This window comes from Bombina bombina, chromosome 6 (assembly GCF_027579735.1).
Source record: "Bombina bombina isolate aBomBom1 chromosome 6, aBomBom1.pri, whole genome shotgun sequence".
NCBI lineage: Eukaryota > Metazoa > Chordata > Amphibia > Anura > Bombinatoridae > Bombina > Bombina bombina.
The window spans coordinates 299,337,534-299,354,155 of record NC_069504.1 but is presented as its reverse complement, the minus strand read 5'-3'; the positions used below and the strand labels follow the sequence as shown (position 1 = coordinate 299,354,155).

The following is a 16,622-nucleotide window of genomic DNA, read 5'->3' as shown; positions in this document are numbered from 1 at the left end:
AGTCTGTTAAGGAGAAGGTATCAAAAATCCACTTAATTATTAATTCGGGTGCAGGCCCTGTAAACAAATATTTTTACAAATCTCAAAGAAGAAAATACACATATTTAGACATGTAAATAAATATATATATATATATATATATATATATATATATATATATATATATATATTTTTTTTTTTTACAAATCTCAAAGAAGAAAAATTTGAAGAGGTCACAGTAGTGTTCTCTCCAAAAGAGACAGGGATTTCAGCACTCCATTTAAAGTGAAGGTCAATTTTTGCATATTGCAATACACCATTCTAAACATTAATATACAAATATTACAGTCGCTGAGTTTATATTGGTAAAAAACTACTCCTTTTCAACTAAAAGATATATATAAAATACCTCCGTTATCTCTATTCGCTCCGCCCCTACCACACTTCCTTATTTCTCTGTTGTGACGTCGCTGTAGTTCCTACAAGCGGACTACGCTCGTGCACAACAGTATCTTCTAAATGCGCATGCGTATATTACACTCAGTAGCGCATGCGTTCAACTCAAGAACGTTACTTAGTATGTGAGCATAATAAATTATTAATTCATTATTTTCCTCTATTTCTATCACGATGGATCTAAGTTTTGTACATATATGACAGAAATAGCTTTATAAATACGCAGCTTCGTAAGCATTCTTACCTGTTAGTATGTTAGCAAAAAATTGCCTCTGCTGCGATCGACCGTAGATATTGTTTCAATGTATCGAGAAAATTATGAGAACGGACTACGCATGCGCGATTGCGCAATTCATGAACGAGCATGAAGACGATGACGCAATGATTTTTTAACGCATGCGCAGAGCGTTGTAGTGACGAAACAGAAAAGGGGCTGGACGCCACGGGGGTAGATGATAGATTTGATGCAAGAAATGTCAGTCAAAAACGGCAGCATAGCGGGCGGATAATACAACTAAAATGGAGCGTATTTAAAAGGTTAAAAATAAAACTGTTAACTATATTTATAAATAATTTGATGAATGAACATCATAATTAATTTACTGCAGTTATTTAAAAATGTTAAACACTACACCAGACTTGACCTTCACTTTAAATGTTATATTCAATACACCCATACGTAAGTATTAATTTAGAAATAGGTGTTCCAGGCCTCCATGCAACCAAACAACTTCTGGGTCCCCTAAACCAAAACCACACAAGATTGATATAAATAAAATAAATTTACACCGCAATGACATTGCTAATGCAAAGTAAGGCACTATAAATAGTAACATAGCCCTGCATTTCAAACTCTGCCATAATTGTTCTACTGATGATCTAAAAGTTATAGGTATTGAAAGATGTTCTCTACATGGTAGAGGTGGAGATATTGATAATTTATTACTTAGGAAAGAAGTGGCATGGATCTTTCGACTAAAAACATTGTCACCAAATGGCTTGAACGAAAAATTGGATTTTGCTCCTTTCTTATAGAGGTAAATGAGTGTATAATTTGTACAGGAATAATGTGGTACTACTTTGTCATAATGTAGAATTTCGTAATGTCGTTTTTCTTAAACTAAGAATCTAAAAAAATCTAAAGTATAGATTGACAGTATATTTTTTCCTACTCCCATTGTTTATCTCGCGCAGGATTGGCCCTGCTGGAAATAATTATTATTTTTGTAACAAGTGCGAACAACGTTTTTTGATTTTTGCTATTATATATTTGCAAGTATTGAAACGTCTAATATGTTATCACAATGTTGCTAATTTGTGTGGTTATGGTGAGAACCAATGACTATACTGATTACATCTGATAAATAAAAAACTTTGTTTCATTTTCACTGAGGATATTTTCACCAATCCAACGAAAGGGCTGAGCTTAAATAAAGCGCACATGGAGTTGCTAAGTATACGCCCTGAGGAAGCCCCAATGACATTTGGTCATGTGGGGGGGTGAAACGGCCGTTGGCGTGTGACGTCATTTGCACAGCTGGGAACCAGCCCCTGATTGATACTCGATGCAGCACACAGCTCTCTAACTACAGCAGCAAGCAGGCACCGCACCCGGATTTTATACCAAGCTTAAAAGGAGAAGGACTACAAGCGCACAAAAGTGATTTGTAAAGTATTCATGGACTTACGAGTCTGTAATGGAATGTACTGTCTGGAACATGCATTAAAGCAATACACTTAAGCTTTAAAACAAAATCACAGTGGATGTGGAAAGCCCTATTAACATATATTTTATGTAATTTATACTGCTTGCACTATATAAGTGATTGCCATTATTGCTGTGATTACACATCTACCATTAGAGATACATAGATCCCTATTTAGTACTAAGGTAGCTGGAAGCTTTTTTCAATATTGGTGCTACCCTCTGGTCAGGGTGTTGTTTTCTCAATATAAGTGTGTAAATGTATAAGCATGTAATACTTTGTTACATTGTTACAGTTCAGCACATAAGTAACTGGCATAGATCCTAATATTTATCTCATGGTAACAAGACTCTCATATTTGTTTGAGTTACCCTCTGAGACAGGTGTTGTCAGTTTCATTTGTGCACCATATGAGTGATTATGCATGGATCCCCATTATTATCCATGGTAGCAGATTCCTGTTGGTACACAGGGCTACCCACTGGTAGGGGTGTTGCCTAATAACTCAAAAGCCTATATCTAGGTATTCACCTGCATCATATCAACCTGAGTGAGCTGGCCAGCTTTATCTATGCATTTAATGTACACAATGTATTTTTAAATGTATGTGATTGATTTTTTTGATTTTTCTTTCTTTGTTTGCACTAATAAATTTATTTTATTTATATCAATCTTGTGTGGTTTTGGTTTAGGGGACCCAGAAGTTGTTTGGTTGCATGGAGGCCTGGAACACCTATTTCTAAATTAATACTTACGTATGGGTGTATTGAATATAACATTTAAATGGAGTGCTGAAATCCCTGTCTCTTTTGGAGAGAACACTACTGTGACCTCTTCAAACTTTTCTTCTTTGAGATTTGTAAAAAAAAAAATTTTTATATATATATATATATATATATATATATTTTTTTTTACATGTCTAAATATGTGTATGTTTTAATTGTATATATATATATATATATATATATATATATATATATATATATATATATACATATACAGTATATATATATATATATATATATATATGTGTGTGTGTATGTATACATATATATATGTATACACATGTATACATATATATACACATTTATACACATATATACATAAAGATATACACATTGGAGCCCTTTCCACTCAAGTACCTGAAAATAATCAAAATAATTTTTATTCAATATTAATATGTATTTATTTGTTTAACTGTGTATGTACTGTAAATAATGTTCTTCACCTAGGGGGAAATGTTCTATATATTATTAAATATATATATATATATATATATATATATATATATATATATATATATATATATATATATATATATATATATATATATATATATATACTGTATATATGTATATATCTATACCTCTATTTATCTATCTATCTATCTATCTATCTATCTATCTATCTATCTATCTATCTATCTATATACAGTATATATATACAGTATCTCACAAAAGTGAGTACATCCCTCACATTTTTGTAAATATTTTATTATATCTTTTCATGTGACAACAGTGAAGAAATGACACTTTGCTACAATGTAATGTAGTGAGTGTACAGACTGTATAACAGTGTAAATTTGCTGTCCCCTCAAAATAACTCAACACACAGCTATTAATTTAAATTTAAAAAAGTGAATACACCCCTAAGTGGAAATGTCCAGATTGGGCCCAATTAGCCATCCCCCCCTTCGTGTCATGTGACTCGTTAGTGTTACAAGGTCTCAGGTGTGAATGGGGAACAGGTGTGTTAAATTTGGTGTTATTGCACTCACACTCTCTCATACTGGTCACTGGAAGTTCAACATGGCACCTCATGGCAAAGAACTCTCTGAGTATCTGAAAAAAAGAATTGTTGCTCTACATAAAGATGGCCTAGGCTATAAGAAGATTGCCAAGACCCTGAAACTGAGCTGCAGCACAGTGGGCAAGACCATACAGTGGTTTCACAGGACAGATTCCACTCAGAACAGACCTCGCCATGGTCGACCAAAGAAGTTGAGTGCACATGATCAGTGTCATATCCAGAGGTTGTCTTTGGGAAATAGACGCATGAGTGCTGCAAGAATTGTTGCACAGGTTGAAGGGGTGGGGGGTCAGCCTGTCAGTGCTCAGACCATACGCCCCTCACTGCATCAAATTGGTCTGCATGGCTGTCGTTCCAGAAGGAAGCTGAAGACAAGCAGACTAAGGACATGGATTACTGGAACCATGTCCTGTGGTGCGATGAGACCAAGATAAACTTATTTGGTTCAGATGGTGTCAAGCGTGTGTGGTGTTAACCAGATGAGGAGTACAAAGACAAGTGTGTCTTGCCTACAGGCAAGCATGGTGGTGGGAGTGTCATGGTCTGGGCCTGCATGAGTGCTGCCGGCACTGAGGAGCTACAGTTCCTTAAGGGAACCATGAATGCCAACATGATCCCCTCCCTTCGGAGACTGGGCAGTAGGGCAGTGTCAGGGACTGTGGCTCTGGTGCATACACCTTTAACGCTTTCCCATAAATCCTTGTACCTCCTTCTCACACCTGCCAGTTAATTAATTGTTTAGCAGTGTAGCAAATACGTGCAAAACAGAACTAGCTCTATACTAAACTCTCTAAAACTTTGGGTTATCAGTAGTCTATTCCAGATAAGAATCCACTGGTCTTTTCACAGCTACTATTCCCTCATACTCCTGTTTGTGACAGAGTCCCTTTCTATGGAGTGATAACGACTGCATTGCCTCACCAACCTAACAGTTTCTCCTGATATCTGCAGCTGTCTTGCCCACAAGCTAACCAGTGTAGCTTAACTCAAACCGGAATACTCTCCAAGGACTGTTCATTAATCATAATACTCAGTTTCTTGCCAAGTTTATTTACCTGTGCCTCTTGTCAATATTGTTAGCACAACCTCTGAGATTCTCTGGATTTGTCGATGAACTTGCAGCTCCTACCTCTCTCCCCTGCTACGAAGACTGTCACGGAATCAGCGCTTCTGATTGGCTCACGCTCACACACCCTCTCCAGCGTTCTCAGCGGAACTCACTGAGCTGCTCAGCAATAGCCAACTCCGATCCAGCTACAGTTGAAGTGAATTCTATCACACGCACATACTCCTGATTCAGCTGTTATTTACTGAGTATTTCTCCACACGCTCATAAGTAACTTGTTAAATGTCGGAATACACTGAATACATGTTTTTACTGTGATCCCTGAACGATTGCTTCTAAGGGAGGATTCCTCTCTATAACACAAACTCCTTCTTCGGGCATTCCCAGCCCAAAACAAAAATACAGGGATTGTTCTATACTCTCTCCCGTAACAAGCAAAACCAGGAAACAGCTAGTTACTCCCGATCACTAAACCACAAGTTTTTCACTTAACCATTCCTTGCCTACCATCTGCAGTTGTGATCCACACCAGATTTATCAGCTACCTCACAGACAGTATTCCAACAAGATAACGACCCGAAAAACACTTCCAAGATGACCACTGCCTTGCTAAAGAAGCTGAGGGTAAGGGTGATGGACTGGCCAAGCATGTCTCCAGATCTAAACCTTATTGAGCATCTATGGGGCATCCTCAAATGGAAGTTGGGGGAGCGCAAGGTCTCTAACATGCACCAGCTTTGTGATGTTGTCATGGAGGAGTGAAAGAGGACTCCAGTGGCAACATGTGAAGCTCTGGTGAACTCCATGCCCAAGAGGGTTAAGGCAGTGCTGGAAAATAATGGTGGCCTCACAAAATATTGACACTTTGGGCCGAATTTGGACATTTCCACTTAGGGGTGTACTCACTTTTGTTGCCAACGGTTTAGACATTAATGTTGAGTAATCTTGAGGGAACAGCAAATTTACACTGTTATACAGACTGTACACTCACTACTTTACATTGTTGCAAAGTGTGATTTCTTCAGTGTTATAACATGAAAATATAATAAAATATTTACAAAAATGTGAGGGGTGTACTCACTTTTGTGAGATAATGCATATATATATACATATATATATATATATATATATATATATATATATATATATATATATATATATATATATATATATATATTTGAAATTAAACATTTACTTCTATGTGAAGAACTTTGAAATGTAAGTTTTTTTTTAAGCTTGCACTCTCCATTGAAGTCAATAAGGTGAAAAAATTATCGTAGTCACAATATCCGAAGCCCTGAAATTTGTGCGTTAGGTTTCGCTCTCATGTCAAAAAGGTTACATTCAACTTGTAACACGCACTCTAACCTGCTAGTGTAAAAAAATGAATTTCAGTGGTATAAGCACTTGAACAGGAAAGCTAAATACTTTTCCACTTGTAATCAATCCCAGAGTGTTTGAAAAAAGAAAGTAAGGAATTAACTGAGTGTATCACTAAATGCTTGGTGTTATGGTACATGACCCAGCCATTTTTAACAGGACTGCATCAAACAGTCAGTAGTAGTAATAAGAATTTTCTCTTGCCCTATATTACTTAGGGAATCATTTTAGCTCTTCAGTTCCCCTGATACAGTGCCCAGATATAATATGTGGCTATCTAAAGTAAGTGGTATCTCATTATTAGATAAATTAAAAACATACATTTTGATGGTAGATTCATCTGACCAAAATTCCCGAAAAGTGTAAACTTATCTAGATGGTAGTATAGCCTTATTCTTATTCCAGGCATTCTTGAAGTCATTACTACCTCTAATGGAAGATTTTATGATGAATCAGGAAGAAGTGTCACTCACACACTCCGCTTTACTAAGCCCCTTGAAATACTTAAAGGGATAGTAAACACCAGAATTTTTTTGTTTAAAAAGGTAGATAATCCCTTTATTACTAATTCCCCAGTTTTCCAAACCCACAAAGTTATAATAACATACTTTTTATCTCTGCGATTACCTTGTATCTATGCCTCTGCAAACTGCCCCCTTATTTCAGTTCTTTTGACAGACTTGCATTTTTAGCCAATCAGTGCTGACTCCTAGGAGCTTCACGTGCCTGAGCTCAATGTTATCTATATGAAGCACATGAACTAACACCCGCTAGTGGTGAAAAACTGTCAAAATGCTTTCAGATTAGAGGCGACCTTCAAGCTTTAAGAAATTAGCATATGAACCTCCTAGGTTTAACTTTCAACTAAGAATACCAAGAGAACAAAGCAAAATTAGTAATAAAAGTAAATTGGAAAGTTGTTTAAAATTGCATGCCCTATTTAAATCAGGAAAGTTTTTATTTACTTGACTGTCCCTTTAAAAGTTACTAGCATATCCCCTTTTTGCCTTCTCTCCTCTAAGCTATACATGTTTAAGTCATTGAGCCTTTTCTGTTATATTTGATTTCTTAGACCATGTACCATTGTAGTAGTTCTCATTTGAACAAATTCCAGTTTGTTTATATCCTGAAGATATGGGGGCATATTTATCAAGGTCTGTCGGACCTGATCCGACAGTGCGGATCAGGTCCGACAGACCTCGCTGACAAGAGCTGCTGGTGCAACGCCGCCCCCTGCAGACTCGCGGCCAATCAGCCGCCAGCAGGGGGGTGTCAATCAACCCGATCGTACGCGATCGGGTTGATTTCCGGCGATGCCTGTCCGCTTGCTCAGAGCAGGCAGACAGGTTATGGAGCAGCGGTCTTTGTGACCGCTGCTTCATAACTGCTGTTTCTGGCGAGTCTGCAGGCTCGCCAGAAACACAGAGCATCAAGCTCTATACGGAGCTTGATACATATGCCCCATGGCCCTAAGAGCTGCACACAGTACTCAAGATGAGGCCTATCTAGTGATCTGTAAAGAGACATAAGAGGTTTGCTATTTCTGCTGCAAATACCTCTACCAATAAACCAAGCATTTGTCTGGCATTAATCGCTGAAATGCTACATTGTTTACTAAATTTGAAATAATCTGAAATAATAATTTCGGTCTTATTCCCCTTTTGTAACAGTCAGTAAAGTGTCAATAAATCTGTAATTAACTTTTGGATTTTTCTTTCCTAAATGCATAATTTTGCACTTTGCAAATATAAAGCAGTTATGATTAAAAAATAAAGTCTATTATCACCTTAACAATGACCCTATATGTCACGTGTCCTAAGGCGGTTTTAAGACCTATAATAAGGAGAAATATATCCACAATAGGAGCGCCAAAAAAAGGCAGTGGATTTTAAAAGTCTAGAGAAATACAATCTGTGTGGGATTTTATTCTTATATTTTATTTAATCACCAGGAATTATGTGACATCTGTTGATAAACTGACATAAACAATGTAGTTTACACTTTCATAATTAAAACATTATACAATTTATTAGAAATAAAATTAAAAAGAAAAACATGGATCCATGTGTTATATATAAAACATAAAGGGCAAAGAGGTCATACAATGGTAAAACTTCCAAATGGACAAATGGTAAAACCAGTACATCCAGATTAGGATAAGTGAAATAGTCAGTGTCAATATTACTATTGAGAAAATAATCCAATTGTGCAGGTGGGGTGACTTGTAGTCCTAGATAAAAAGTAGTCAGCAACTCTGATGTTTCCAAAAAAGGGATATTTGAGAGATCCAGATAGAAAATAATAATAAAAAATAATTAAAAAAATATATAAAAAAATCGAAAAAATATATGTGAAAAAATAAAAATAAGAAAAAATAAAAAACAAAATCAAAATAGGAGACAAGAAAGTGAAGAATCCAATAAGGGGGGAAAAAAGTATACGGTCATAAAGGAATTTAGTCATTCACATGTACCTGTATGGAAAGAAAGTGTACAGTGTGAGTCTTGATAAAGGCCTAGACTGAGGCCGAAACACGCTGACTAGAGACGGCTAATGTATGGTAAGCCTCCTTTTTGGCTTTTATTTTGGATTCCTTTAACATACGTTTTTGCACAATCTGTACACTTTATTTCCCCACAGGTACATGTGGATGACTTAATTCCTTAAAGACCGTATGTTTCATTGACCTTTTTTATTTCATTTTTATTTCTGCAAATCTCACTGTCAGAAGAATGCAGAAATAGTGCAGTCTCTCTGCTGTCACAGAGATCCACAACTTGCAGACTTCTAATTGACAAAAACAAAATCATACCCATGCATGGTCTGCTGTTTAAGAACAATGGATACCCCCAGAGAAGCTTTTACACCCATTTGTCTTATGACTTCAGTAGTTGTGTGTATATAATTTCAGTGAAAAATTAGTTTTTATATGATCATATTTGGTGGGTAATAGTGGCATCAAATATACCAAAATGGGCCTAGATCAATACCTTGGGTTGTCTACTTTAAACAAATATATATATAGTTTTCATAGGTAAATCAAAAAAACAAAGGCTGCAATACTGGAAGCTAGCTAAACACATCAGGTAAGCTAAAAACCAATGGCATTTATGTGCAAAGCAATCAGCAATACAAATAGGCCTCTTGCCACTAGCTCAAACAGTGTGTTAAGCTAGCTCCCAAGCCCTAAAAAGAAGTGTGGGGACTTATCAAGACTTCAACCCTTGCTCACAATTAATATTGTTTTATATATATATATATATATATATATATATATATATATATATATATATATATATATATATATATATATATATATATACACACACATTGTATTTATATTTATATTATCTGTAGACTGTGGTTAATGAAAGCAATAAAATCCAAAAATCCAATGAAGCATTGAATGGTTGCCTTTGGGCCTGAGAATCCTCCTCTGTCACAGAATCTCATCTCAGGTGCAATAGTTCTATTTTTGTTGAGGGCAGCTAAAAAAACCCAGAGCAAGCCACACAGAAATGTAAGTATCATGTGTAATACAAGATAATAAAGATAATATTCATAACAGGGGTGATACCACAGCAGGCCCACTGACAGTCTTATTTAGTGTATTGTAGAAAGTGTTACTGCCCATTACTAGAGGAACTCACTATCCCTCTAACCAGACTATGGTCCAGCTCCTCCCACCACCAGCAGCAGTGTTTATTGAAGTGTTTCTGTTCTCTGTCCAGATGGAACTTAGTTCCTCCTGCAAAAATAGTGCAGGAACTCCGTTCCCATGCGTTCCCACCTCACTTGACCCCTGGCTAGGTCACAGTAGTGCATTGCTGTTCCATCAACAAACAAGACCAAGAAATTAAAGCAAATTTGTTAATAGAAGTAAATTGGAAAGTTGTTTATAATCGTACGCTCTGTCTGAATTATGAAATACAAATTTTGGGATTCATGTCCCTTAAACAAATTCTTTATATATATTTATATTTATTTATTGTAATTTAATAACCTACTATATTTCCTGTATACTCTAATTAAATATTAACAATACATTTTCAGTTTGATTGGAACACTTACTTGAAATGCTAATAATATGCACAGATACCATGGTGGTCTGTCATTTATGGAATAGATTAAATCTGAAGAGGGAATGAGTGTTTCTTCTTTATCCGATGCCAGTATAATATTTATTTTTTGCGTATTTGCATCCACATCAATCTCTTTCAATGGTAACTTCTGCAAAACAAAATAAGTACAAAAAAACCAAAAAAAAATTACTTTACTTTAACAAAAATATCCCTATTTATGGATATGTATAATAAAAACAGACCTTTATTTCAGATGGGAATAACAATGTTAAGAAAAGGAACTGCAAAAGATTACACTGAAAATTAACAAATAAACAACTAGATTACGAGTTTTGTTGGTAAGGCCGTGTGGTGCTAACGCTCAGTTTCAGCTTACCGCTTACCTATAAACAACGCTGGTATTACAGGTTTCTTCAACCCGGCGTTAGCCTCTAAAAAGTGAGCGAAGAGAAAAATTTAGCTCCACATCTCACCTCAATACCAGCGCTGCTTACAGTAGCGGTGAGCTGGCTAAACGTGCTCGTGCACGATTTCCCCATAGGAAACAATGGGGGAGAGCCGGCTGAAAAAAACCTTACACCTGCAAAAAAGCAGCGTTCCGCTCCTAACGCAGCCCCATTGATTCCTATGCGGAAAGAACATTTATGTCTACACCTAACACCCTAACATGAACCCCGAGTCTAAACACTCCTAATCTTACACTTATTAACCCCTAATCTGCCGTCCCTGACATCGCCGACACCTGCATAATATTATTAACCCCTAATCTGCCGCTCTGGACACCGCCACCACCTACATTATACTTATGAACCCCTAATCTGCTGCCCCCAACATCGCTGCCACCTACATTATAGTTATTAACCCCTAATCTACCCCACAACATCGCCGCAACTATATTAAAAGTATTAACCCCTAATCTGCCGCTGCCAACGTCGCCGCCACTATAATAATAAGTTATTAACTCCTAAACCTAAGTCAAACCCTAACACCCCCCTAACTTAAATATAATTTAAATAAATCTAAATAAAATAACTACAATTAAATAAAATATTCCTATTTAAAACTAAATACTTACCTATAAATTAAACCCTAAGCTAGCTACAATATGACTAATAGTTACATTGTAGATAGCATAGGGTTTATATTTATTTTACAGGCAACTTTGTATTTATTTTAACTAGTTAGAATAGTTATGAAATAGTTATTAACTATTTAATAACTTCCTAGTTAAAATAAAAACAAATTTACCTGTAAAATAAAACCTAACCTAAATTACAATTACACCTAACAGTACACTATAATTAAAATAATTTCCTAAATTAACTACAGTTAACTACAATTAAATTAAATAAACTAAAGTACGAAAAAAACACACTAAATTACAGAAAATAATAAAATAATTACAAGAATTTTAAACTAATTACACCTAATCTAATCTAGGAAAACTAGACGTGGTTAAACAGATAACCACTAGAAAGAGTACACTTTTAGCACTCAAGAGCTAAATAAGTAGAATGAAATGAGCTGGAAAGTTCAATATGGCAGATCAATAAATTCAGAAATAGCACCAGTCTCTAAGTATACAGAAACCTAACTAAAATTAAAACTTAAAGTTTATTTGTCACACAGTGCTAAAATTAGCAGAAAACAACAAATAGTTAAAAACACTAACAGTAAATGGAGCTATATTGCGAGTGAAAAAGAATGTCAGGCTAATAGAACCGATACAGGGGTCACTGGTTGGGAATTTACACCGTTGAGGCTGGAATTGAGATGATAATATCAATGTTATTCTCCAGGGGTTATTAATATTTGACGTAGGTACTAATAAATTATTAGTGTGTAGAAAGACCGTAATCACAGATTAATAGGTGAAAGTGTGCGTTTGAGATGAACAGGGGTGTCACAGCCCTTATAATCTACTCAAGGGTTAAATAGTATCAAAGGATTAATAACAATATGACTCAAATTTCAGTTATGACTAGTTGATATTTGGTCATAAAAGCATTATAGTTAGAAAGATTGTCTGCAACATCAAAATTGATGTATTTATTTGCAGTGGGTTCTAGTACCTTAGATATAATATCATATAAAAACACTATAATTGTGTTTGGTATTTTAAAGATATCTATACAAACTAGATCTCTCTCTCCCAGTATTGAATTACACAGTTGAAGAGATATCAAAGTGTTTATTAGATGTGGGTAGATAAGGCTAATGTTTGTTATAGTTAACAACCTGCATCTTAAAATCAGCACGTACTAACTATGGCCTCGCTTCCATTGAGTCGTAATTCAGTTTGCGTGCACTCGCAAACCGTTAAATATGCTGTCGAAAGCAATAGCGTTTAACGACTGTTTCCAATGGCGCGTTATACCTCAATATCGGCTGCCGGACTTCGGCTGCCGAAAAGATTTTCGCGTCCCATAGAAAGTAATAGAAGCCGTTAATCGATAAATTATACCAGGTTTCCATTGAAAGCGCTAACCGTTAATACACTGTCGGAGGCTGTCGATACATTGAGAAATATTACCCCCAGCTCAACTAGGTGTAAAGGAGGAAAAAAGAGCTTTTTGAGGCCTGTTTCTCATTGAAATAGCAAATCACAAAAATATTATGAGTGTTTCAATGTACAAATAACATTATATATGCTACATTTATTGGTCCTATGTATAGGAATATTTGCACCCATGTTGTCATAGAAATTTCAATATGTATGTGCATATAAAAATATATGCAAGCACCACAATTATGGAACGACCTCCCGCACACTTTCAAACCTTCCCCATGCCTAATATCCTTTAAGAGATCCCTCTCTACATATCTCAAAACAGAATGCACCTGTCATTGTTGATTATATATTTCCTACCGGTTCTATGTTAAATTTTTGTGCATATATGGTGTATTATAATTTTTTTTTATTTTATTGTACCCATTGTATCAATGCAATGTTTTGTGGACCCAGGACATACTTGAAAACCATAGAAATCTCAATGTATCTTTCCTGGTAAAATATTATAAAAATAAATAAAATATCTACCTATTCAAAATGAAACCTTTGCCCAGGGATGCTATATATAATCTCAATACATATAGAAAAATAATTCAAACGAAATAAGTTGTTTATCATGAAGATGAGTTTTATTATTACAGATTTACCCTCATTCAAATGTAATTTTCAATGTGAAAATCATATTTATTCAATACAAAACGATGACACATTAAAGTTATAATGTGTCATAGTACTAATATTTATAAAATATATGTAATGTCATGTCTGCTAAAGCAGATAATACATTTGCAATATTTAGACTATTAACCAAAATACATAAGTGCTTAATATGACATACTTCAAGAGATATGAAGTATTGTCTTTAACATGGAGTTATTGAAACAATTTAAAAGTGCATTGTGCATTGGTCCCAGGGAGAGTCTGTGTCTGTTCATATGATGTCAATTAAAATGTATTAATCACCTCTATATCATGGCAATCACATATATGTTGTGTATACACCAGTGCTTAAATATCATAAAGATACATTTATCTAATTATTCTAAATATTGAATAATAATCTTGACAAAAAGGAGTGCGTTAGTCATGATAGGTATATATTTCAGATATTACATTCCACATAGGACTATAATGAATGCAAGGTATTTGGCCATATCAACAGGAAGGAATATTTACTTTTCAACTCTTCTATAACTGTATAAGCCTTATTAGCTTCATCTGAAGGAGCAAACAACATATGCTTGTGGAATATAAATCATAACATTTACACATGTCACGTTGACCAATGTTAGATAGCATATACTGTATAAATTTCAGACACGTATCCCCAAGTATTCTTAAACGGCATAATATCCTCAATAAAAGGACACATACATTTATCAACAATTTACACCTGCATATTAATTGACATCATGTGAAATAAAAATGAATAAAGCTGTTAATGTTTTTGAAAATAAACAGCTATTAAAACAATTTTGAAATATATTTTCTAATTTTGATTAGAAAAATATATGCATATTTATGAGATGGAAATCACACTTAAGAAAGTGCTTCATAAAAAAATTAGATATTATATATCTTGAAAGAATTTAAAAAGAAAAATACTTCTTAATGCTTGCGGCGGGATTTGGCCTTTGGAGGAGAGGTACTTGGGATGGAAGTGTGGCGTCTTGGGCGACGCACACCAGCTGGCTGGGAGGCTAAAAGATGTGATTCAGGGTCCTGCAGGGAGATAACGGAGGATGCGAGTGAGGAGGGAGTTTGCGGCCTATCTGCAACCCTCTCCACTGCCTCTGCCAGGCGGACGAGTGCAGCATTATGTATGTCCATCTGGCTCTGTAGCCTCCTGAAATCCTGCTGCTGCTGGAGCCTAGTAAGTCTAAGCTCCCTGTGAATGAGCCTCAGTAGAGCATCCTGCTGGGACTGCGCGGGGATATTGGATTCCATGGGGGGCACTTGTGGCTGTATAGGTGTCTCCGGCACATATTCCTGGCTCTGTGTGAGGTTGTCGTCACTCAGTCTTGGGGACTGTGTGGGTGGCTCAATATCCAATTGAGGACAGACATTGGTGGGGGGTGGTGGTGATTGTTGTGGTGGTGGTAGTGGTGGCGGCATTTGTTGTGCCATGGGAGGGTGCTGAATGTGTTGTTGAGGTGGCATATAGTACATATGCTGCGGTGGAGGATGCATCTGCTGATGCTGTGGTGATGGAGGATGCATCTGCTGATGCTGTGGTGATGGAGGATGCATCTGCTGATGCTGTGGTGGTGGAGGATGCATCTGCTGATGCTGTGGTGATGAAGGAGGCATCTGCCGATGCTGTGGTGGTGGAGGATGCATCTGATAATGCTGCGTTGGAGGATGCATCTGATAATGCTGCGTTGGAGGATGCATCTGATAATGCTGCGTTGGAGGATGCATCTGATAATGCTGTGGTGGAGGATGCATCTGATAATGCTGTGGTGGTGGAGGCTGCATCTGATGATATGTCCTCCCAGATGAATATGGGGATGGGCCAGGAACATTTTCAACCTCATAGGCCAGTGGCTGTTGCTCATCTCCTTCAAGTATGCTGAGGTAGGAGTATCCAGCTTCAATAACATCCCCCTCCTCCTCCTCACTGAATTCCGGAACATCACTGGCCTCCGGTCTTGTTGAGGACTCATACTCATGTTCCAATTCTGAAAAATAAATTGTAATTATAAATTAATCTGATGAAACATCTAACATTTGAAAATCAATTTTATAGATATAGTTTTATATATATATATATATATATATATATATATATATATATATATATATATATATATATAATTTCTGTATGAACTTAAACATATTTAACCAGAGGTGTATATTTAAAGATTGTGCCTCTAAGCGACTCTTTGTATTACACATAGTCCATATATATGATATAGATAGAAAGAATTTAAATCTATACCCTTGCTTGTTTGAGCAGATAGCCACTCCAGAAATCAGGATGAATATATCCACTACAACTATGTTAAGATGCCATTAAAGGGGCAATGAAGTACAAATTAAACTTTCATGATTCAGACAGAGCATGCAAATTTAGTCAACATTTAATATTTTACTCCTATTATCATATTTTCTTCCTTCTCTTGGTATCTTTATTTGAGAAGCAAGAATGTAAAGCTTAAGAGCCAGACAATATTTGTTTCAGAACCTGGGTTGCTGTTGCTTATTGGGTGGCTAAATGTAGCCACCAATCACGAGCGCTAGCCAGGGTTCTGAACAAAAAATGCAAAGTCTCCATAGCTTACATTCCTACTTTTTCAGAAAAAGATACCAAGAGAACAAAGAAATATCTATAATAGTAGTACATTAGAGAGTTGCTTAAAATTGCTGCTCTATCTGAATCATGAAATAAAAAAATTGGGTTTACTATCACTTTAAGTTACTGTGCAAATTAGACTTTGAACCATGTAAAACATTACTTGTACTAATCCTACCTAGGTATGTTTTCCACTGATGCTTGAACACAATTGATTACTAAACATATATAATATATGAACATTCTATATTCTGTATTACACATGTGTATGATTACATTTATATTTTAAAAAACAAAGCCGATATATATTTCTGATGTTAACATATATTTGTTAGAA

At 35.7% G+C, this 16,622-nt stretch overlaps 1 protein-coding gene across 1 annotated transcript in view; it reads right to left on the bottom strand.

Annotated features, from left to right (window-relative positions):
• LOC128664402 (solute carrier family 23 member 2-like) overlaps positions 1-9,267 on the bottom strand; it is a 391,187-nt gene extending 381,920 nt beyond the window's left edge. The window contains exon 1 of the mRNA XM_053719234.1: positions 9,209-9,267. Coding sequence (XP_053575209.1) covers positions 9,209-9,267 — 59 coding nt within the window. The remainder of the gene's footprint in view (positions 1-9,208) is intronic.
• Between the last annotated feature and the right edge of the window lie 7,355 nt (positions 9,268-16,622).